This window comes from Mycteria americana, chromosome 9, assembly GCF_035582795.1.
Source record: "Mycteria americana isolate JAX WOST 10 ecotype Jacksonville Zoo and Gardens chromosome 9, USCA_MyAme_1.0, whole genome shotgun sequence".
Classification (NCBI taxonomy): domain Eukaryota; kingdom Metazoa; phylum Chordata; class Aves; order Ciconiiformes; family Ciconiidae; genus Mycteria; species Mycteria americana.
This window is the reverse complement of record NC_134373.1, coordinates 20,950,422-20,972,467: the sequence shown is the minus strand read 5'-3', so window position 1 is coordinate 20,972,467 and position 22,046 is coordinate 20,950,422. Positions and strand designations below refer to the sequence as shown.

At 39.3% G+C, this 22,046-nt stretch overlaps 1 protein-coding gene across 3 annotated transcripts in view; it reads left to right on the top strand.

The window, feature by feature from the left end:
- Nucleotides 1-22,046, top strand: part of METAP1D (methionyl aminopeptidase type 1D, mitochondrial) — a 51,506-nt gene that overhangs the window by 12,832 nt on the left and 16,628 nt on the right. For all 3 annotated transcript variants that reach the window (XM_075512138.1, XM_075512140.1, XM_075512139.1), the window contains exons 2-3: nucleotides 15,802-15,968; nucleotides 18,545-18,694. In XM_075512138.1, the coding sequence (XP_075368253.1) occupies nucleotides 15,802-15,968; nucleotides 18,545-18,694 (317 nt within the window). The remainder of the gene's footprint in view (nucleotides 1-15,801; nucleotides 15,969-18,544; nucleotides 18,695-22,046) is intronic.

The following is a 22,046-nucleotide window of genomic DNA, read 5'->3' as shown; positions in this document are numbered from 1 at the left end:
GTTGAAAACAATTGCATCTTGTTTATTATGTATCAGCACCCTGTATTCTGTCCAGCTTGGATAATAAAATACTCACTTTGGCCCCAGTCTTGATTTACTGCATTGGGTTAGAGATGTGAAAGAAACAAATGCCCCATCTTAAAAACATTCACACTCATATATAATTACTTAAGTGCAGTCCTCTTCATGTTATAAGGTGTGTCACATAACCAGAATAGTGCATGTTTTAATTGTAGGAGTAAAATGTGAGAGAGTAAGCATGAAAATTCATATATCACAGAGTAAGGTCTGGTAGTTTATTGGATGCAATTCAGGCAGGAAAATATAGTACGTGGCTGTGTTTAGTATGATAAGTGTCAGAATTCTCTATTTTGTCTTAGTTATTGCATTATCTTGCTATGTTTTTAAAAGGATCTAGGAGAAATCATTTAAGGTAATATTTACAAGCTGAACTGCTCATTGGTAAAGGGCTTTATCTGTATGATAACTGGCTGTTCCTCAGAGGTAGTTACTACGGATGTTCCTGGACAGAGGAAGTTTGCGTTATTATTTTTTTTTAATTACTTTAAGATAGTTTGTATTAAAAACATTATTTGAGTGGAAAACTATCTGGAAATGTTTTATGACATAGAAACAAAGTATGGAAAGTTTGTTTGTTTATTTTGTTAAATGACGATTCCCTGGGGAGTTCTTTTAGAGCCGTTGTCCTTTCCAAATCAGTAGATGTCTTTCCCTTTACTTCTTAATTTCTGAAGAGGAAAATGTCGGAAACCAAGTGTTCAACAAACTGCCCTGCTGCATGGAAGCCTTAGAAAAGGGGAATAAAGGGCTCTTCAGAGTTCCTCGGAGGCCTTTTGGCAGGCGTAGTCTGTGGCGTGCAGCCTGAGAAAACTTTCCTGAGTGTTTTTGAAAGTCGCACTGTTCTCTTTCGAGTTTAGATGATAAATAACCAGCCACTCTAACCAGCTGTATAAAGTCTCCAACTTTCACATTTTAAAGCTGTTTACTTTCAGGTATTTATGGTTAAAATACCTGTTTAAATCTATGTTTCAGTTTTAGATCAAGCTCATTTTGAACCATGAAGGACTATTGCAGTAATGAACACGATCTAAATTTATACACTAATACTTAAGGCATATCAGATGTTCTCTAAAGGAAAATGTACACTTCTCAGATTATCTGTTTCATATTTAGTTGCACATAAACTTAAATTAGGTCCTGCCTTATGTATTTTTTAAATTATGAAAGTCAATAGACATGGCATAACATTGAAAGAAAATGGCAAAGAAATTGTTTGTTTCTCCCAAATTCCGGCTGTTCAGTCTCAGATTTTCTGATAGACACAGGTGAAGATGGAGTTGGAAAACAGCAACAGTGATCTCCTAACCTCCTTCCACAAGTCGTAAAAATGAGGTGCTTTATGTAATAGGTGATGTGGTCACTGCAGATCTGCTTGTATGCTGCTTGGGTTCGTAGCTCTTGAACGTGCTTGTAAACTCATCTAGAGTTGTTGAGTTGAGGTCTTTCTCCACTGGACAAAGTGGATAGTCATCTTGCAAAGACGTCCTGGTTTGACATCGAGATGAGGTGTTGCCCACAGTGGTTTGTGCAGGTCTGAGAATCAAGTCACACTCTTGCATCGTGGATGAAATGGTAGGGGGTGATGAGGCTTAATTTCATTTCCATGTGTTTTCTGAACGAACACCTGTGAGGTGCCTAGGCAGGTCTCACCTCTCAGAGCTATTTCTGGTTGTTCTGCACTGATTATTATTAACATACTTCTTACAGCTCATGACAGAGACTTAAAGGAAATGAGTGTTCTTTAAAGAAATAAATAAAGTAGTAGGACTTGTCTGGGTTTATAAATATTTGTTCGTGCTCTGGCAGACCCTACTAATTCAGCAGAAGGTCAGCTCATGAGAAGAGTTCTCCTCTGGGAAAGCTTAAATCAGTTCCTCTAAAAGATCAAGTTGTACCAGCAAGAATTATTTTGCTGGTATAGCTCTGTCCCAGCAGTTTTCTGAGTGGCATCATTACATTGTCTAAGAGTTTTGGGTTGTAGAGTACTCTCCTTAACTAATACATATTTTCTGGCAAAACTTTAATTGCAGAGCAACCCAGAGACTGCAGGAGAAGTGGGTGTTTCTAAAACTTGCTTGGTAAAGACAGTCCTGCTTTTGTTCATTTGGGATCTGTTTTGTCCAGATAACTCTTTTGTAAAAACTGTTTCGCAAAATCAGGTGTAGAATAAGGTACTGGTAGACAAAGTTTGGCAGCTCTTGCTGCAACAGTATCCCCAGCTGTAGGACCCAGCTGGAGGTTGCAAACAGGTTGGTGGGAGGTTGCCAGCTGGAAGTTCAGCCAGCTGAAAATAACCTGCTGGGGTGGCTGGGGTAAAGGCGCTCTCCTGTCCCCTCTGGTGCGACAAGTGGTGATGATGGGCTACCAACCACCGCACTGTGAGCAGGCACAGCGGAGGCACGGGCACGTCGCTTCTGCTGACTGTGTCGTTGCAGCGGCAGCAGCCAAGTCAGAGTCAACTTTGCCTTAGCTTTTGGCTCAGTGAATGCGAATCGGGAGCCCTGATGTTTATAAAGTTGTGGCCAAGGCCATAAAATTCGAATTCACAATGACGTCACTTTGCAGTAGGCCATGCAGGTGGATTGAAATGGACTTCACATTTTCCATGATTAAAATATGCAGCAGGATTCTTAGCGCATAATTGACTGAATTTGCTGATTTGGGGATGACTTCAGAGTCAAAAGGAGTTGAGACCTCCTCCTGTACATGTCTCAGCTATGATTTTGTCAATACACATAACTTCTGTTACTACATCTTTCATATATTATAATGCCAAAGCTTCTCACTCAGAATTTGTCCAGGTGTTGGCCCAAAGTCTTCCAAGAGACAGACCAAAGATAAGAAGTTGGACGCAGAAGGTGCCTGGTTCTGTGGCTGGGCTTCTGCAGAAAGTTGTGGGTGTGCCACCAGTGCTCGCTCCAGAGTTGGGGCTTTTATACTCTCTCTGGCCAGCTCTATTTTATAATCCTCAGAATAATTTGTAGTGTGTCATGAATCACATCTGGATAGAGGTTTAATGAACAACTTCACTGACCTGATTTTTAAATTGGAAAAATAGTGTCTTTGCAGCTGAAATCACCGGTAAAATTGAGACATCAATGTTTGCCCATGCAGATCTGCAGGTTTAGAAAGCACTGTCAAGATGGGTCTGCACTATAATTGGATTTACCAGGGGCTGCCAGGATCCCTGTCCTTTCTTCATAGCACCAATGTGTACTTCTTGCCGCATGCATAGCTTTACTACTAGCCCATTTTTAATTTGTTTTTTCAGTCCTCCCCATCAGGAATGCAATATGTGCCTGTGTCTTGCATGACACACAGACAGCTATGCAGCCTTCTCTTCCAGTCATGTTAAATTTTATTTAGAAGTAAAAATGCCCTTTTTTGTATCAAATTGAATGGGAAGCCTTTGCAAAATTTTTTCTTTTTATGCAATTAATATCTTTACAAATTTTGTCTCTTGTGTCAGTTCTGCCTCCAGAGCTCTATCTAACCAAAGCTCCAAATAAATACGTGAGCTGTGTTCTGGTTAAAACTTTATCTCACTTGCAAGCAACTGGCTCCTGTCAGAGCAACTGGGAGATCCAGCTGTGAGCTCGGGTTGCTGCCCACACCAGTCTGCCTCTCCAGTGGGCAATACTATTACAAATCTGTATATTTAAACCACAAATTTGTAACAACAACAACAGCAAAAGAGACTCGAGGGGGATGTTTGACAAATTATGTGAGCCAATCTAAAAGTTCTGAGTTGAGTTTGCAAATTCGCAATTGGTTGAGTGGGATGTCCCCATGGTGAATTTCATGGATTGCTGCCCAGCCTTGCAGACAAGGTAGCTAAGCCTGCTCTGAAGAAATGTCTGTCATATTTAGCTGGCAAGTTAGATTATCTTCATCTTGTGGAAAGCAAAACATTTATTGCTTCTTATAGATTTACTATCTGTGCAGAGAAGAGCTGTGTAAAGCCTTTCCAGTCTAGAAAAAGGGGTTGGAGACCTAATTTCTTGCAAAGACCCTTTGCTTCCTCTGTCTATCATAGAAAATCAGATGGTGGAGTAGTCCAATAAACTGTACAAAGTGAGTGAATAGCCTGGTGAAGATAGTTTAGAAATGAATTTTAAGTCTGCCTGTGTGGGGAGTGGCTGTCATGGGCCTCGCCGTACCTGTCCTTGGAGCACTGTATGCAGTAGGGAGGTGTTACGTGGGTGGCTGACACCTGTAAGGTGTGCATCGACAGACGTGACTGGGAGCGAGGTCAAGATTTGGAGGCGAGAGGCACTGCCTAAAGTGCAACTGGACTGCATGATCCACTCTCTAGGGATTAAGCAGCTGCTGTAATTTGTGATTTATTGTCTTTGTTTCAACAAGACAAGTGCTGCTTGCAGTTCCTCCAGGAAATCTCTCATAGCAGTAGCAGTAGCTGGGGTGTTGACCATGGGGTATGGGGCAGTGGAGAAACCCAGAGGTCCTGCCTCTGGGCTCCCAGCTAGCTCTTCGGATCCAAATGTGATGTTTTCTCACTGTAAAGCAAGGGACCAGATGGGCAGGGCTGGAGCCAGTCCCAAAGACATGCTTTAGAAACTCACAGATGTTGAATGTCAGTTGTACTAACTCCTCCTGATGTGCTTTACATGGGACAGGGCGCAGGGGAAACGAGTGTGGCAGATACTGACCTGCACGTGCGTTGTCACACCATGAAGTGTGCTGATCTCTCCTCCATGCTCCCGACACCTAGAAAAGGTCATGGCAAAGACTGAACCTCAGTCCTCATAGTGGTGGTTATTGTTTAATTTACTGTAAGTCAGCCACCAGGTCAGTGCCCACAGATGCCTTAGCTCTTTGCACTGAACGGTTACTGCATCCAAGTAAGGTGCCTGCTGTACCCAGCTGCTTATTAGGTACTGGTGAAGCACTTGTCCAGCACGTGAGTGTTGCAAATGAAGTCTTGGGAGGTCTGAATAGTTGGAAACCTCCTACTTTGCCATATGTCGATTAGTTTACTTTAAAAGCTGAAGCTCAGTTCCTACTCCCCTTCATTTACGTCTGTGGATTGGAAAAGGAAGCATGGTGAAGGCTGTCAGAGAAAGCTGGTTGCCAGTGCCCAAGCCGTATTATTGGTTTATGTATCTCAAAATCAGAAATTTGGATTGTGGTAGCAAGTCAGTGGCCAGTATAGCTTCTGGAGAAGACGTGCTGTATGCTCATCACTGACACCTGTTTAGCAAATAGCAGCTACTTTGAACGGAAGCCAAAGCCAAAGTTTTAAGGTTCTAAATTTGTTACTAGAAAATAAACGGAAATACCAATGGCTGTGCTGATATCAGGGTGTCTAAATAAGGATGGATGTGGAGAGCGGTCGCTGGTAAAGCCACAGCAATAAGGAGGAGGTAAGGAGTCCCACCGCCACTTGCCTGCGGCGTCGCAGCCCGTGCATCCCATCTCCGAGGAGCTCGGACCTCCCCTGTGCTGTCCAGCAGGATCTGCCCTGTGGTGTGAACAGCGTGGCGTTTCCCAGGCAAGCTCTGCCAGCCCTGTTACACTGCAATATAATCAAACGTGTCATCTCTGCCTTTATAGAGATTTTGTGCCACGGCAGTACTTTCATGTTTGAGGGAATCCTGGTCGCTTCCTTTTTTTTTTTTATTCCTAATTTTATATTCATTGAATAAATGAGTCTGAATGTTTGGCACCTGATCTTCCTGTTACTTTCTGCCTGTTTTGTACTTATGTTCTTTGCCTTTGGCATTTATTAGAGCAGCTTCCCTTTCCACAGAAGTGCTGTTATTTATAAATTACGATTTTATTTGCAATATGCTATATGTGAAATGGGCCACAGGTGATGGTTACACGGCTTGAGAATAGAGCCCTTAATTTTTGATGTGTTTTATAAATAGTTGGCCTGATCCTGCGTCCTTTGACTTTAGAGGGAGTTTTCCAACAAGTGTATTTACGGAAGAACAGCCCGGCTGCCAGCGCAGCGTCAGCGGGCAGCACGCCTTTGCATTCAGCGCAGTTGCATGTCCCCGTGCCAAGAATGAATTTTGCCGATTCAGATTTGCTCAGTTTGTCAACACACAGCTCCCATTGAACTTCGCGGGACGAGAATCATTCTTGGCACGGGGCCGCGGGCAGCCCGGGGAGCGCTGCCCGCTGCCAGCACCGGCTGCGGCAGGAGCTGTGCACCAGCGAGAGGAGCAGCGCCCAGCCTTGGCTCCCCGGTTTGCGAGGCTCCCGTCTCCTGTAGCATGTTTGCTGTTGTTTGACTAGCGGGAAGAGTCGGTGATAAAAAGAGATTTCCTAGGTTAGTTTTGAGGGCTTTTTTTTTTTTTTTTTTTTTTTTTTTGTGGCTGTCTGGATGATTAATGTGAATAGGAAAATACTGTTGACCCATTTAAATCATGTTAGACGACATCCATTGCTCATCTGCATAATGAAATACACACTGAACATTACAGCCTAAGTATAAGAGCCGGTGAACTACAAAAATAATATTTTACTCATTTAGATTACGAAGTAAAATATAGGACATTAGTACTAATCATAGTATTAAATTTTAAGCCATGCAAATTGTAATTGTCAGTGAAAAAGAACTATAAGTTGAAAAGGCTATTAGCATTTCAGCTTTAACAGTTAATTTGAGTAATTTTTTTTTTTGCTAGTGTGCAGCTTAGAAAAGTCCATATGCAAAACATTTAATAGTAAGTGCAGGAGTGTTTGTTTTGTATCATTATTTAATTTCAATCATTAAAGAAATGTTAGAAATACTAATTTGCAGTATTAAAATGTATTAACATTTTATATTACAAAGAGTAAACTGTAATCTTTACTTGGATAAAATCAAATCTAAAAGTAACCAAGAGATGAAATAATTTTAAGCATTTATTTGAGTACCAAAGCACAAACTGAAGCCTTTAAAAATACGGATTTTGTCAAATAGAAACATCATTTGCAGCATCTTAGACTAAATACAAATTTTAAAGTACTGAATTTAGGCTGTCAGGTTTCTATGGTTACCTACCTTTCCAGCAGTTTGGTGAGATGTCTAAATGGGCCTATGAGTCACTTGTAATTATTTGGGTTTTGTTTGTTATAGTTGTAATTCTGTGTTCAGTTTGAATCTAATATAGTTCACACCACATGCTTTGGTTTATGTATATTTTAGTGCGTATGATTGACAGTGATTGAGAATTTCTTATGGAGTGCTTGTTTTTTTTGTCATAAGTGATGTATGTTGGTACTTCTGAAAATGTAAACAACTTCTTCCTGTATCACTGTTTGATAAACAGGGACTTTTATGATAAAGAAGAGGTCTTTGTAAATGTTAAGCAAAGAGATAAGTGAAAGGTATTTAAAAAAAAAAAATTAAAACAGCTCCCAAACACTATACCATACTCTTCCAAATTCAGTCCATAATCCTATCATTATAATTCATTCAGTGACCCAAATGTCACATATTTATGAATAAACTTCCAAGTTATGCATTAATAGCACATACTAATGACTGACAGGTTTAAAAATAAATGTTTTGATAAGGATGCTACAAGTTATCTGCAGCAGGCTCTTGATTGGAACATCTTCCTCATGCAGAGCATCTTCTTGAAAAAAAAAAAAAAAAGAGCTTGTTTCCACCACCACTGCAATAGTTGAGTAGAAACACCTGTAAACTCTCACACCTCTCTGCTCATATATTTTGAAGTCCGGCTTATAGCATGTAATTCCCCAACCTTACACTCTTCACTCTAGCGAAGGACACGTACCTGTTTTCTCAGTAAAAGACTCACTGTGCTAATGTTAACTTGTGTTTTCATGTGAAAACAGGACAATGCAAGTAATTAACAACATTTAATACAAGGCAAGAAACACTGCTAGTTGTCATTTTTACCAAATAAGTAGCTATGTAATCTTATTTTATTAAGGTATTCATCCCAAATTGCTAGCAGTGTATACTTTTTTTTAAATTTTGAGATAACACTGGCTTACAATTCAGGAATCATCTTGTAATCTTAGAGATTCAGCTGCAGGTGTATTGAAAATAATTATTGCAATGGGTCTTATATTTTGTGTGGGGAAAAGGCTTCTGACTGCCCATTCTCTTCCTGTGTCTCGAGCTATGCAGAAAATCCTGATACGATGTTCAGGAGCACTCCTAAATTTTCTATGCAAAGATTACTCTTAGTTCAGCAGCCTTGCTCACCCACTGCAAAGGGTTTCTGTGGGAAACGTTTTTTGTGGTGATTCAGACATTTTTTCCATTTCAGGTGGAAATTTAAGAGGTTAAAGTAGGATTTATTTTTATCATTTAATACTGTATCAGGTGTGTATATAGGACATAACCATGCCAGTTGAAAAACAGTTGTTTCACAGAGCACCTGAAAAGATTTTATCCCAGTAGGATTCAATGAATGTTAAAGCTGTGGGTGGGTGCATATTAACAACAAGATTCGGTATTGTGTGTGTGTGTGTGTAAGGACTATTTGAATAGGTTATTATTTTAATCTGAAACAACTGCTATTTTTGAAACTGAGTAACTTGTTCCAACAGTTGTTACTTCCCTACAAAATCAAAATAATGAATACAATAACCAGTCTTTCAAGCGAAAGTAATTCCTCTGATCTTTAAAAAACCTAAAGATGTAGAAAGTGATTGAAAGATGTATTTAAATATGCAAAACTGAGCAGATATGTTTCTCATTCTAATTTATTCACTTTATGATAAATTAATTTACTCAATACAGGAATGCAGTAACATAAGAGGAATGTTTCTCCTGCTAGTCACAGAAATTGAAACTTGCCAGATGCTGTGATCTAGAGCCTAAATTCCCCTGATACTAACTGTGTGTGAAACTCTTAATATTGCTTTGTCCAGCTTTTGTACCTGACTTCTTTCATTTTGCTGTGATACTGCTTTAGGCAATACTTTCTTTTTATTTTCTACTTGTGTTATTCTATCGGAGAGAGAAAACGTAGTAGAAATAGCACTAGGATGGAAGGCTCTATTGGAGAGCTACAATGCCCTGTTCCCAAAGTTAAGCCTGTACAGCCCAGTCTCATTTTCTGTAATAGACAATTAATTTCCTTTGGTATATGAATGAATATCATTCAGATATAGTTAGTTGTACTCTATATTTTTAAATCCTATAATAAAATGGGAAAGTGCTGTTTCATGATACCAGAATTCTACTCAGTCAGTGAATTTATTTCTTATACTGGCTTGATGTGACTCTGTGTGTGTGTATATATATACAACTGCTCGACTGGTCGAAGGGTTTTTTAAGGATATAAAATTAATTTTTCCTTTTCTTCTTGTTTGTTAAAGTTGCACTGTTGGTTGCTGCTGATAAAAGGTGGCATGGAGCCAGCTTCCTGAAGGAGCTATGGGGAGGGTCATGGCTTGTCATGACCTGGGCACCATTACTTGAATGTTGTTATTATTGGGATGAAGTACCCTTAGGCTGTCATCCTTCCTTTAAATAGAAGAGGTTCTGAATCTCTGTGGTTTCCCAGTTTACCAACTTGTAGAACAGCTATTTTGTTGGCCCTAAGTTTGACTGAATAATGAATTAAAAGAACGGCACTATTCCAGAAGGCACTGATTCATCATTTTAGTGTGCTGGTCTAGACTAAGTCATAATAAGTAAAGCCAAACAAGAATATATTTCTGTATAGTTTATAAATTTACACCCAATTAAAAACCTCATTTATATTAGCATACAGCAAACAAATTGCCTAGTTCCGCTCTCCATGAAGTAAGGGCAAAATTTTAATTAGCAGGGAGCATAACTGGTCCTGAGGGCCAAACTTGGTTTTTTTCAGTGTCACTGAGGAGTCCCAGTGGTGTTGGCAGAGGAGCTGACTCTGGTCCCTTGGAGTCGGTCGGCGTTTGGCCATTGCCTTGCCTTATTGGCTCTTACGAGAGTAATGAGAACAGCAATTCCGTTAATGCCTTTATTAACTAAACAACTTCTGTCATTAATTTCCAGTTAATTTCAACAATTAAATAAAACAATGCCAATTAGAATATGATGTTTGCAAGATACTGGTCTGTGTTTCAGTTTATCAGGGTACAGTCATAAGCATGCTGAGGTTTTCACCGATGTGTTGCTGTTGTAACTGAAGTCACATCTATCCTGATGAATATTTCATTTCCCCAATCATGCTATTAAAACCAGAGTGTTTTTACCCTTTCATTTCTGTTTTCTCTTTTCCAGTACCATCATGACAGCTGTGGCTGCGTCCTGTTTACAAATTGCTGCTAGTCACATTTTCAGTAGTCCTTGTGGGTTTTGCTTTCCCTTAATATGGGCAATTAGGAGGAAATATTTCTCACGAGCACGGACTTGCTCTTCTCCTTGTAATGACATAGTCCTGCAATCCAGGAAACAGTGCTGCATGGTGTCCATGTCCACGATTTCCTGATGTGGGAAAAAAGTGTGGAAAGCATCTGGAGAGGAGGAGACCCCCTTTACCAGCTTGTTTCCTGTAAGCGAAATTGGAAGACCTTGTCTGTGCAAATAGATTTCAAAATAGAGTCTGCCCTTTGACTGTCTCCATAATTACACAGCGCTCTCTGTATTTTATTTGGCTGCCAGAGCAGTTAACCCCTGGAAGTAAGGGGCTGATGATGGCGTGACCAGCACGGGTATGCAGACATGACCATGTGAATACGCTCTTGTTTGGAGAAGCCTGTCGTTAAGACCTCGTTACAATATACTTTTACCAAATTTCAAAATTACTATGTGTTGGGTTATGTTGATTAAGATATGTTATATCCTTAATGTACAGAAAACGTGGAGGTATTAGTTGCAAAAAAGGAAAAAAAGAAACAGAAAAAAAGTTATTTCGTGGCTTTGATGTAATCAACATCTGTCACCAGAATGAATTTGCTTTTGTTACATTTCAAGGGCCCTTGTCCTTCTACTTTGCCCAATCAGTTTCAACTTCTGCCTCAGGCATTTCCCTATGTTGTGGTTTTTGTTTTTTTTTTTAAAGCAAATGCACAGGTTATTGCTTCTGAAATGTGAGCTCCTCTTCTGCTACGCAGGTTACACAGAGTTGGAGAGAACTTTTAATCTTTCCCATCCTATTTTTGAAGCTTGGACGTACTTTTGCAACACAGGGATTACAAAGTCAGTGTTTTATTAAGACGTTACAATTACAATTTCAAGTAAAGATCTAGCAAACCACAGACATTATTTTGGGTTGAAATACGGGAACATTTGGTAATTAACAGTAAAAAGCTATATATTCTTACCTAGTTGCATTGGTTGGATTCCACATATTATTACCCATAGACATATTTTTAATACCTCACTTTAAACTTTATTCCTCTGAAGTTTCAGCAAAATGAATATTTGCACAAGAAGCGAAATTATGATATAATATTAAAATGACCTGACAAGCCAAATTAAAGATTTCTAGTGTTTTACCCTCAAATGCATATATACTAAGAAAATCTGCATGGCCATTCTTTTTTTAAGTTTAAAATAGATAGATAGATAGATATTAAATCACATATTTAAAAATGAGTTATCTGAATAATGCTTTTGATGTTGTTAATTGTTCATATATATTAAGTAATATTTACTTTATCAAAAGCAAGTTGATTTTATTTCTTAAATCAGTTGGATGTTAGTTCTTGTAATCCTAAATAATTTTGGTACTGTGCTTCTGTTGATACTATGACTAAATTATTCTAAAATATGTTACATTTATTTCTTGTCTCTTTTAAGATGTACCCTTGTATTTATCATAGCTTAGAACTGTCACGAAGTTTATCCTTTGGTAACATTTTCGCTAATTGCTGCGAAATTTGAAGTCTATCATAAATAAATACAAAAAAAAATGGTTGCTAACAGTCACATTTGATGAATCATGTAGATGAGCAGTTTTTTGCATGGCTACCCCACACCTCATTCATTGAAAACATAGCTGATAAATTGCTGTAACTGTTAAACAAGAAGCATTAGAAAAGGGCTTATGTGAGAGTTCATTTCCAACAACTCCCTTTAAAAATACTTCTTGACCAGAGGAAAATCACATTTAAATGACTAAAATCAACTTAATTAAGGGTCATTAATAGAGATACACATAAAAAACTCTCTGCTCTGTGAGTGAAATGGGAGCATTTCATTATATAGTGTAGCACGCATGAACAGATAACAATTAAAATAGACCTAGAGTAAAAGGCTAATAAATATAGGGCACATTGTGCTGCAAAATCAGTCACTTAAAATGCTCCCACCCATCATCATACTTGAATTCTGTATTCAGCCCCTTTAGCTGGCTCGTTTAAAAGAAAAAGAAAATGTGATTTCCACACAAGATAAATTCATCTGGTAATTCACAAACGCTCACAGTGCATATTTATATTATTAATACAAATTAAGGTCTGGAAGGTATGCGGAGGAATCCAGCGGCTCCGGCAGGACATGCGTGCATACAGATTGCACAGTGTGATTCACAGTCGAGTCAGAGGAGCAGTTGTCTGTAATTTTCCATGCTTGGTACATCGTATCTGCTGATGTGATTCAGTAACGCTGGTAATAATTCTCCGTATTGCAGCTGATAGTAAATATTCTGTTACTCGTGGCAAGTGACGTAGCCTTGCTGTTGGAGAAGAGAAGAAACGCGTAAAGGGTCAACTTTGCATCTGGGCTGTGCTGGCGTGTTACCAGGCTACCTGGCTTCAGACGCTGGGCTCGCTGCAGTTTCCACTGGCAGCTGCACAAATTCTGCGTTTATGAACTATCTTACAGTAATTAATATACACAGAAAGCTTAACAAAAAGGATGTGCTTGAGCACCAGTGTTGCAGAAGTAAATAAGGCACTGAGAAAAGCTTTGATAGGTGTAAGGGATGGGGAGGAGGGAATATCTGAGCCAGACGTGGAGAATACAGCCAGTTGTTCCTGTCTCCAGTGATTGATGATGTTGCTATATCGAATTAGCTGTGAATATGGGAGCTTAAAAAATAAAAGCAGCTGTGGAGACATTAGGAAGGCCTTAAGGAAGGAAGTGTGTGGATGGAGTCCAGATTTTCATTATACAACAGTAACTTCATTATATTTTAATGCCATTTTATTTCATTTTATTTTTACTTTGTAGGAGAATGTTTCTGTTATAATTCTTTACATTTCCAACAAAGGTTTAGTTGTCCTGCATTTATAATTCTTGTGATGTATTTTAGGAGTTGTATTATATTATGGTGATATTTACTTGGTTGTTGCATTTCACCTGTTCAAGTAGTATATATTTTTGTATGCGTCTGGTTTATAATGACTAGTTAGTAGAGTAACAACAGACTACAGTACCTTATTATCCTGTTATCTTGTGACAACACTTACAGTGTATCTTTGGGAGAACAGAGGTAAAAATTTTATTCCAAATAAAAAGGTATCCCTTCCGAATGTGGAATAGTCAATAGGCATGCACCCATTAATATAAACTGGTTTAATGTATTTAAGACTGTGTATTTGGGACATTTGGAGTTTTTTTTGTTGAATAATTGACAAGCACACTTGCACCTTTTCTTCCCCAATTAAACTCTTACATGGTAGACTAGGTGCCCAGGCAGCACGCTGTGCGTCAAGGAGAGCATTTGAAATAAGCATTCACGTATTGATGTCCACGTGGACTTTAACTGACCACACCAGTGAGTGTGGGTTTTCAACATGTGTGTACCTTCAGCTGCAGTAAGAGCAAGGTACTTCCACTGCACTCTGTAAAAGAGCTACCTGAGCTTACGCTGGCGGATGGCTTGCTACTTCTGATGGCCCAAAAGTTGCTGCTGCAGCAGATTCTGTGCTTCCAGCTTCCAGAAACAGGTGAAAACCGGCCAGGGAGTTTGTAGGATACTTTGGGCTCTTTGGATGCGCTTATACATTGTGCAGGTTAGATGGCCCAGATTTTTTTTTTTTTAACTGGACAATGATTTCCTTCTTGTGAAGGAGACCCTAGGAAAGCAGTAGATAATGAGGCTGTTGATTAAATGATTATTAAAACACCACCAAACCAATCCACCCTCTGTTAACCGGGCACCTCCGCTTCCATGGAGACACTTGAAGCGGGCAACTTCCATTGGGGTACCTAGGTTATACTGAGAGCTTGATCTGAGCCTCACTGTCCAACTCTGCCTTATTACTTATAAACAATTTAAAAAAAAAACAGTAAAAATTTGCTTGCATTGAGTAAAAGTCTCTACAACCTTTCAGGTGTTATACAAATTCAGATGTTGGTAACTAAAAGTAGCACTGATCAGTGAGCAAAGAGACAGTCGGGAACATGTCTAAAGCAAACCCCATACAACTATGTCAGTCATTCTGGGTTTTGGGGCTCAAAAAAAAGGTGCGTAACTCGAATCTCCTGTATATCATGGAATGCTGTAAAAGGGCTCTCTATGAAGCCAAGTGTGCATGTGGAATGATAATTTCTGCATCTGGACATGATAAATGCATCCAAAGGAAGGGAAGGAAGATACAATTAAAACCTACAAGATATGGAAGAAACTCTTTTTCTGGGGAAAAAAAAAAAAAATCTTTTTACATAGTCACAAAATATGCAGTAGATTAATTTCTTAATTTTTGTGATATAAAAATATTTAGTTACTTCTGTTTAAACTAAAACACTTTCTTTTTACTAAAGAGTAATTATTCGTATAGGTTACTTGCCACAAAAGATTGCTCTTGTGTTTGTATACATATGACATTTTTTAGAAGCAGATTAACTATTATGTGAAACTTATGTTTCAAAAAAACCCTCTGTTTAGATTGTAGAATGTTTGAGTAATGGAAATATGCACTATGTGTAATTGTCATTTAATTGGGCAGTGTCAATAATCTGTTTGAATTTAGTATCTTTCCTGGTTTTGATGCTAGCATTGTCGTTTGTGGTGCATTATTTTGGGTTTGATGTCTCTGACAACCTTTGGGCCTCAATGCCCTTTTTTTCTTCCTTTTTTTTTTTTTCTTTTTTTTTTTCTTTTTTGAGGGGGGCAAAATGTGTCATCGCCAAACAACTAAGTTTGAGCAATGAATACTCTGATGAACTGTCATCCCGAATTCCCATGTGAATTAAATGGAAATCTGATTTGAATGTTCCAAGACAATTACAAATTTTAATCCCTTCAATTGCCTTTGGCCAAGATTAAAAATATCTCTCTAAGTTTGTTCTGTTGCCCTGCTAGGCAGGACGAATTGAACTCTGTTCTTTGTGTCTTGGCATGAATGACGAGAGCAGCATTAACTTTGTTATGCTCAAATCTGTGACCAATTCTGCAAAAATACAGGTGCAAATATTGTCCGAAATCAACATGAAATCATTTTTGCTCTCCTCCTTTCTTGCTACTGTTCTTTATTTGCTGTTTCCCCAAGCCTGGAACAGTGCAGCTTCTAGCCGTGCAAATGGCTACAAGCAGGGGCCAGTTGGAGCGTCACTCCTGGCTGTAAGGTTTGGGGAATTTACCCACGCTACTTTTTAATGCATCGAATTAAAATAGATCTGGTATTTTATAAGCTTCGAAGTATTGTTTGGGGAGGTTTTTGTTCTCATTGCTTCTCGGTGTTAATGCTCTTTCTGTAACGGTACAAGATTAGAACAATTTGAACCACCCTTGGCTACTACATGAGTTTTGTGGTTTGTTTTACTTGTATACAAATTTTTGCATACTTTCCATTTTGTAATGTGGTAGTAGAAAAAATGTTAACCATTTTTAAATTATCTCTTAACAGGTTCTGTGACTGGCTGCCATGTAATCTTTTCTTTGTGCAATCCTATCTACCTGCACAGGCAGTCAAGCAATCAACAGCGAAGATGCTTCTTTTTTCAGGGACAAAGAAATACTGCTTATAGCATAGTTTGGCCAGCCACAGTTTCTCCAGCTCACCCAGTTCCTAAGGTACTGCAATTTTTATTACCTCATCTGTTCTTCAGTCAGTATAGAGTTCGACTATACTGACTCTATACCTGTGATACAGGTGTGATCACGTGTATTCAGTGTCCGACAGCTGGGGGCTTGGATCACCATCCTGTTGCTTGGTCTGGTATTTGAAGCAGGAGCGCTGGTGAAAGAAGTTTTCAGCTGCCTACCATGTTGAACACAGTGGCGTATCTAGTTATTAGGGAGTTTAAATCTGGGATTTGTTCAGTTATGGTAGTATAAACGTGGAATATTATAATCATCTGTCAACACTTAACGCTTCTGGGTCCAGATTCTCATTTTGAACAATTATAGCTGGTCCTACCAGAAGTCAGTAGGAATCATTCATGATCGTCTGAGTCCTTTTCTGTATAAATCTCAAGCAAGCGAGTTATAAAAATGTTTATATTTTGCTGAAGGTTTTGTTAATTGGTTATGTCAGGTTTAGGAAGAGAACGTACAATACCTGCTGGTAGCTGCCCTACAACCACACTGCACGTTCTAAACTTCTCTACTGTTCCTGAGTGGTTTTTTTTTCTTGCAACATAAACTTTTATTTTTATTTACTTTAGAGCCAAAAGGAACTTTTTCATGCAATTTTTATACGTGTTCCACTTCTGGTTTCCTTTTTTTTTTTTCCCCTTCTTCCCCCCCCCACCCCCCCCGTTTAATTACAGCATATAGATTAACTGCTTAGTATCTTTAGCAAAAAGAAAACCAAAGTACCCTTTCTAAACAGTGCTTTTCAGAATGTGTGTTAGTACTTTTTAAAATTTTACTTCTCATTTTATTATAGATTTCTTTATGCAAAATTTAGAGTATTTCCATGGGCCAGAAATACTAAAAAAATTGTTAGATAGGAAAGCAGATAAGGATCCTGGATGTAGGGCTCTTACACCTAAGAGGCTGTGGAAGCTCTGTGTGCAGGGAGACCATAGGGTTACATGCTTTATATATTTTCAAAGGTTTAAAAATTGTAGAACTTACAAACTTTTTTTTCTGTATTTAGATGCTTCTTTTAGGATAAAGAGAAATATATTGTCATGCTGAAAAGTTGTCTTCACAGATCAGAGATTTCAGACTGTCTAAAAATCAGTCCAGTTCTTCAACTCTGAAAGCTTGAGGGCAAAGTTATTACTTTATACAGACTATGCCAGAAATCACATTGAAGTAACATGGATTTTTTCAAGATGTTGGTGTGAAACTGTATACATAGACATTTGTACGTACGCTGCTTTGGGCGTCTCCGTTAACAGATCTTACAGGTCAGCAGGGTCAGGTCTCAGCGGTTACTAGATAAGTGCCTTCCAAGGGGAAAGCAAGGGTGCTGCTGTGTATGGAGTTGCTAATCCAGCAAAGGGTGGGGCTTTTTTCTAAATGAAGTCCCAAACTACTGCAATAGAATGTTGCTAGGGTTGATATGCCATTAATTTGAATGAAATGTAAATCTGAAACTCTGTTGATGTAAGTCCACTAAAGATAGTTTCACTTTTTGTCAGAGTAGAAATGAAATACCCATAGGAGTAACAATAGTCTTCCTATTTAAAGTCCTGCTAGAGCTAATTGGTTGCCCCACTCTTCTTTACTCCTGCTCCCTGCTGTTGTATGGTCTTCTTGTGTACAGCCCAAGTGCCCACTTTGTTTTATGCCTGCCAGCTTGATTCTGTATTTCGTGAAGTCAGTGCAAAACTCGCCCTGTGGCCAGCGTGGCAGAGAATCAGCCTGGCTGTGGTAGGCGAAGGGACTCTGCTCCGGCCACTGAAACAGCCCATGACCCTCTGAGAGAAAGTGCACTTCCCATCTCTGTGCAAGATGTTACCGTTATTATTAGTTTGTTGTGTTTATACATGTGTCATGAAATTGTTGTGGATTTACAAAAATCAGAAATGAAATTGCACCTCTATACGAGGGCTGAGAACTTTATGTGTGCAAAAAATGAAGTTTATTACACTTTCCTTGACACAGCGAATTGGGATACCCTTGTGTAGTGTTGTAGATGGACAAATTTGGGCACAACATACGAACTAGATTACTAAGTAAAAACCTCTAAATTAAAATAAGTTAAATCTTAAAGTTCTTAGTCAAAAAGCAATCTCATGGAAGTTAATAGAGGTTTTGTCTGAACAAGAAACTAAGGATTTGATCAGTTTTATTTTTGAGCCTAATTCTGTATGTTTGTCCCATTGGTTCCAGTGTTTAGATGCCTTTTGTAGAAAATGTGCCTCTTTGCAAAAGAAAATAAAGAGTTTTTAAATCTCTTTCTCACAGTTTTAAAACTTGCGACTGTCTGTGCTGGAAGTCGGCTGCAGTATCTGGGGTTTCAGCCCTGGAAGGTTAACAGACTGTGTAAGTCAGTAGTAACAGGCAATGTTAAGTTCAAAAGGGCAGTGGAAGAAATACTGAGGCAGCCTTGAGGGTTTGCCCTGATGGCTTAGGAAGGTCGATACTACGACAGAAAGGGCAAGCTGCCATGAAGCAGGAGGCAGTATCTGAGAAAATGATCCCATTGTCATGCTCAGTTTTCTGATCTTCATTTTCAATCCTTTTTCTCCAAGCACATAAAGAAGCCAGACTATGTGACGACAGGCATTGTACCAGACTGGGGAGACGACATAGAAATTAAGAATGAAGATCAGATTCAAGGGCTTCGTCAAGCTTGTCAGTTGGCCCGTCATGTCCTGCTTCTCGCTGGAAAGGGCTTAAAGGTAACAATTACGCAAGTCCCATAATAGTTTGGATGTCTTTTATTTGTTCTCTTATTTGGGTTTTTTTTTCTACCTTTTTTTTTTTTACTTTCCCTTAATATGCATCCAGCTTTAACTTAGATACTGAAAAAAGAAGGATTTATTAACTTTGTATTCAGTCCATGATATATCTGTTTAATTATTTCTGTATTTTGGACCTATGTAGTACTTAGAGTGAGTTGCTGGCTCAGGTGTAATATTTCTCTGTCTGTAATCTTCCTCTGTTCAGATTGTGCCAAATCACATGAGTTTCTCATAAGGCCCACGCTACATTTTTTCCTTTCATTTCATGGCCCATCTTCCTCGTACGTCGTGCTTTCCGGCTCTGCATGTGTGCAGGTCCGAAGGGCTGAGCTGCCTCCTCCGTTCCTGTCCATCCTTCAGCCCCTTGCTGTCCCCCAGGGTCTGGCGTGACTCGTAGAGCTGCTGTTGGAAAAAACAGCTGCCAAATTCTACACAATTTTCCAGAGTGCATTGATAATAAAGCCTCATGGTTTCCAGTAATGTTTCTACGGCATGCTTTTTGGGATGCCTCCCAAGTCAAAATGTACTGGGAGGAGCCTACTACCAGGTTTTGCAGATGAAGGAGTGCTTTTTTAGCCTTGTCTTGGTATTTCATGTAATAGCATACTGGATAGGGTAAAATGGGTTGAGTAGCTATGAGATGCAGAGATAGATGGGGACTGTAGGTCAACGCCATTGACTTAAAATGGCAAAAAATTATCAGTTTACTGTCCATTTTTCTTTCAGCTATCATCACACTTTCCTAGAGGTTTAATTCTGGAGCTGGGGTGGCCAATAACAAAACTGCCTGAAGCTTTAATCTTACATGTGCTCGTGCATGTTTAACTTCTTTATGTGCAAGTATTTCCCAGTACAATAAAACTTACTCATGTAAAGTTGAGGGCATATACATGTTTCTGAAGGATCAGGGTGCAATGTGGGTTTTGAATGAGAGCAGTTTTTCACTAATACTCTTTGGTTGTTACCATGTGTAAAATACATATGTATGCAGCACGGTGTAGCTTATGATGTAGTTCATACTATGTGCCAAATCATACATAATAGCAAAATAATACAAGTAATGAATGTTTTGGAGCAAGAAGGTGGATAAGGTAAGAATTACGTGACCAGGAGCTGTGGACTGGGAGGGAGGTGGCACTTGGAGTTGCGGTACCGAGACCGCTGCCCGTGTCAGCCACAGGGAGGTGGTGAGCTCCATTTTACACCAGTAAGTGTTTGGCCAAGACTGCCCTTACTGGGAGGATGCTCCAAAACCCTCCCTCATCAACAGGAAGCATCTTCCACTCTCCAGCCTGATGCTGCGCATGGCCAGTTTATACCCATTTGTTCTTGTGCCAACACCACTTCTTAATTTAAACAGCTTCCTGCCTTTCCTTGAGTCTGTCCCCTTCACACAGTAATAGAGCTATTACAGCTTTCAGTGCGCCAGACTAAACAAACGGAGCTCTCTTAGGCTATTCTCATAAGGTAAACTCTGCATTCCTATTTTATCTGAAGAGCCCCATCCCTTCACCTGTTCCTGTTGTCTTGCTAAACCTGCCTTGCACACAGCCCTCCAAACCAGCTCTCGCCTGTGCTTTAGCTAATGGCAGTAACATCTCCCAGTATAACAAAGGTGCATTATAATGCATGGATGCAGAGAGACAAAGTTTGGGCTGAGTGTGGTTTTGCTATTACCATTTACTGCCTGTGGGACTGAAAAATACAATATGGTATTATATAAGATAGCATTTCCTGGGTTTGAGTTAAAGATTTGGGAATAAAGCAGCAAATTCTATGACATGGAAGTATTTTGTTAGCTACCGTCAGATTGCCCCATCCCAAATAAGGGATGAGGTGTGCAGTAGGTGCCTCCCCAACATTGCCCAGCTAGCAAAAGCTCCTATAAAAGTAAAGCAGGTACTGTTAAAAGCAGAACTTTTCACAGTGTGTAAGCCTGCCATGGAGAGAGCACAGATCTGTCTGCTGAGTGTCCAAAAGCAACACTGAATTCCTTGAGCAGAGCAGGGGCAGACAGCACCCAGTCTGGTACGTAGCGGTTCAGTTTGTCTGTGTGCTGAAGATGATAGATGAATGAGCGAAGGCAGGAGCAACAAACCTGTATTTATCCAGAAGCAATGGCTGCAGTATCCAATACAGGTAACGCACCAGGGCTGCGGCTGCCATCCCAGCGCAGAGGCTGCAATGGCTACTGCAAAGCAGGAGGGTTGCACAGTAACCCAAAATCCTGGTCTTGAGTGAGTTCATCGCTCCTCATCTGCCCAACCACGTTTTCGTGCTGAACAAGATGCAAGCTGAGCAAATAGACCTGGTTTTATCCTCAGCACAGTACACAAGTGCACTCCGCTGTATTCACTGTGCGTGATCATGGAATATTTCAATATATGGATAAGTATGCCTCCTGCGCCACAGCCTACCTATATTCCACGTGTTACTAAAAAGTCCTCCAAAATCACAGCCACTGTAGTGTATGTGTACGAAGTATGATTTTCAAAGGCTCAAAACTCATTCAAATCAAAACCAATTTGCAGAGGAACCCTCAAAGGCACTTCTTCTCAATGAGGGAGGTTTCCCTACCACATTTCAAATTTCAGCTCTAACCATTCCAGAGACAGAGTCGATCCAAAAGAAAAGCAAGAAGAATGTTATTTTAAGCGTGTGCATTTTCCACTCCATGGATACTCAGAAAACGGCTGAATGATTTATGAGAGGGTTTTTTTAATATGTAAAATTGTGAGAAAAAGGTGAATCTAGAAAACGTCAAGCATAAAAATGAAGATTTCTAGAAATGATGCATAAGTGCTTGTAGATTCACTGTGATCACCCAGGCTATGGCAACTTCAAGTAAAATATCTTCAAGATACGAAGCCAAATGTTTAAATCTTTTATAAAATTAAAGAATACTTGGAAAACAATTTCATAAAATGCACGAGTACATTATGATAAATGTACTGGGCAGTTACAAGAATTAAGATCCTTTCTTTTACAAATAAAAAGGGAAAGTAATGTTGTGTTTTAAAGGAATGAAAGCATTGAAACCAGACATTTCTACAGCAGCTACTGAAACAAGATGCCATGGAAAATTGGTGTCTTTGAGAAAGCAAATGTGGAAAAAAGAACGGAAGGGAAGTAGACAGTATTTTAGGTTTTCTAGGAACCTTTAGTGCTCGTTTCTACTGCATGCTTTATTTAAAATCTTTTTCTCTTTAAAAAAAAGTCCAATATATCAGTAAAGTATATGAGACAGTTTAGTGTTTTGTATCAAAGCAGCGTATTTGAAACATCCAAG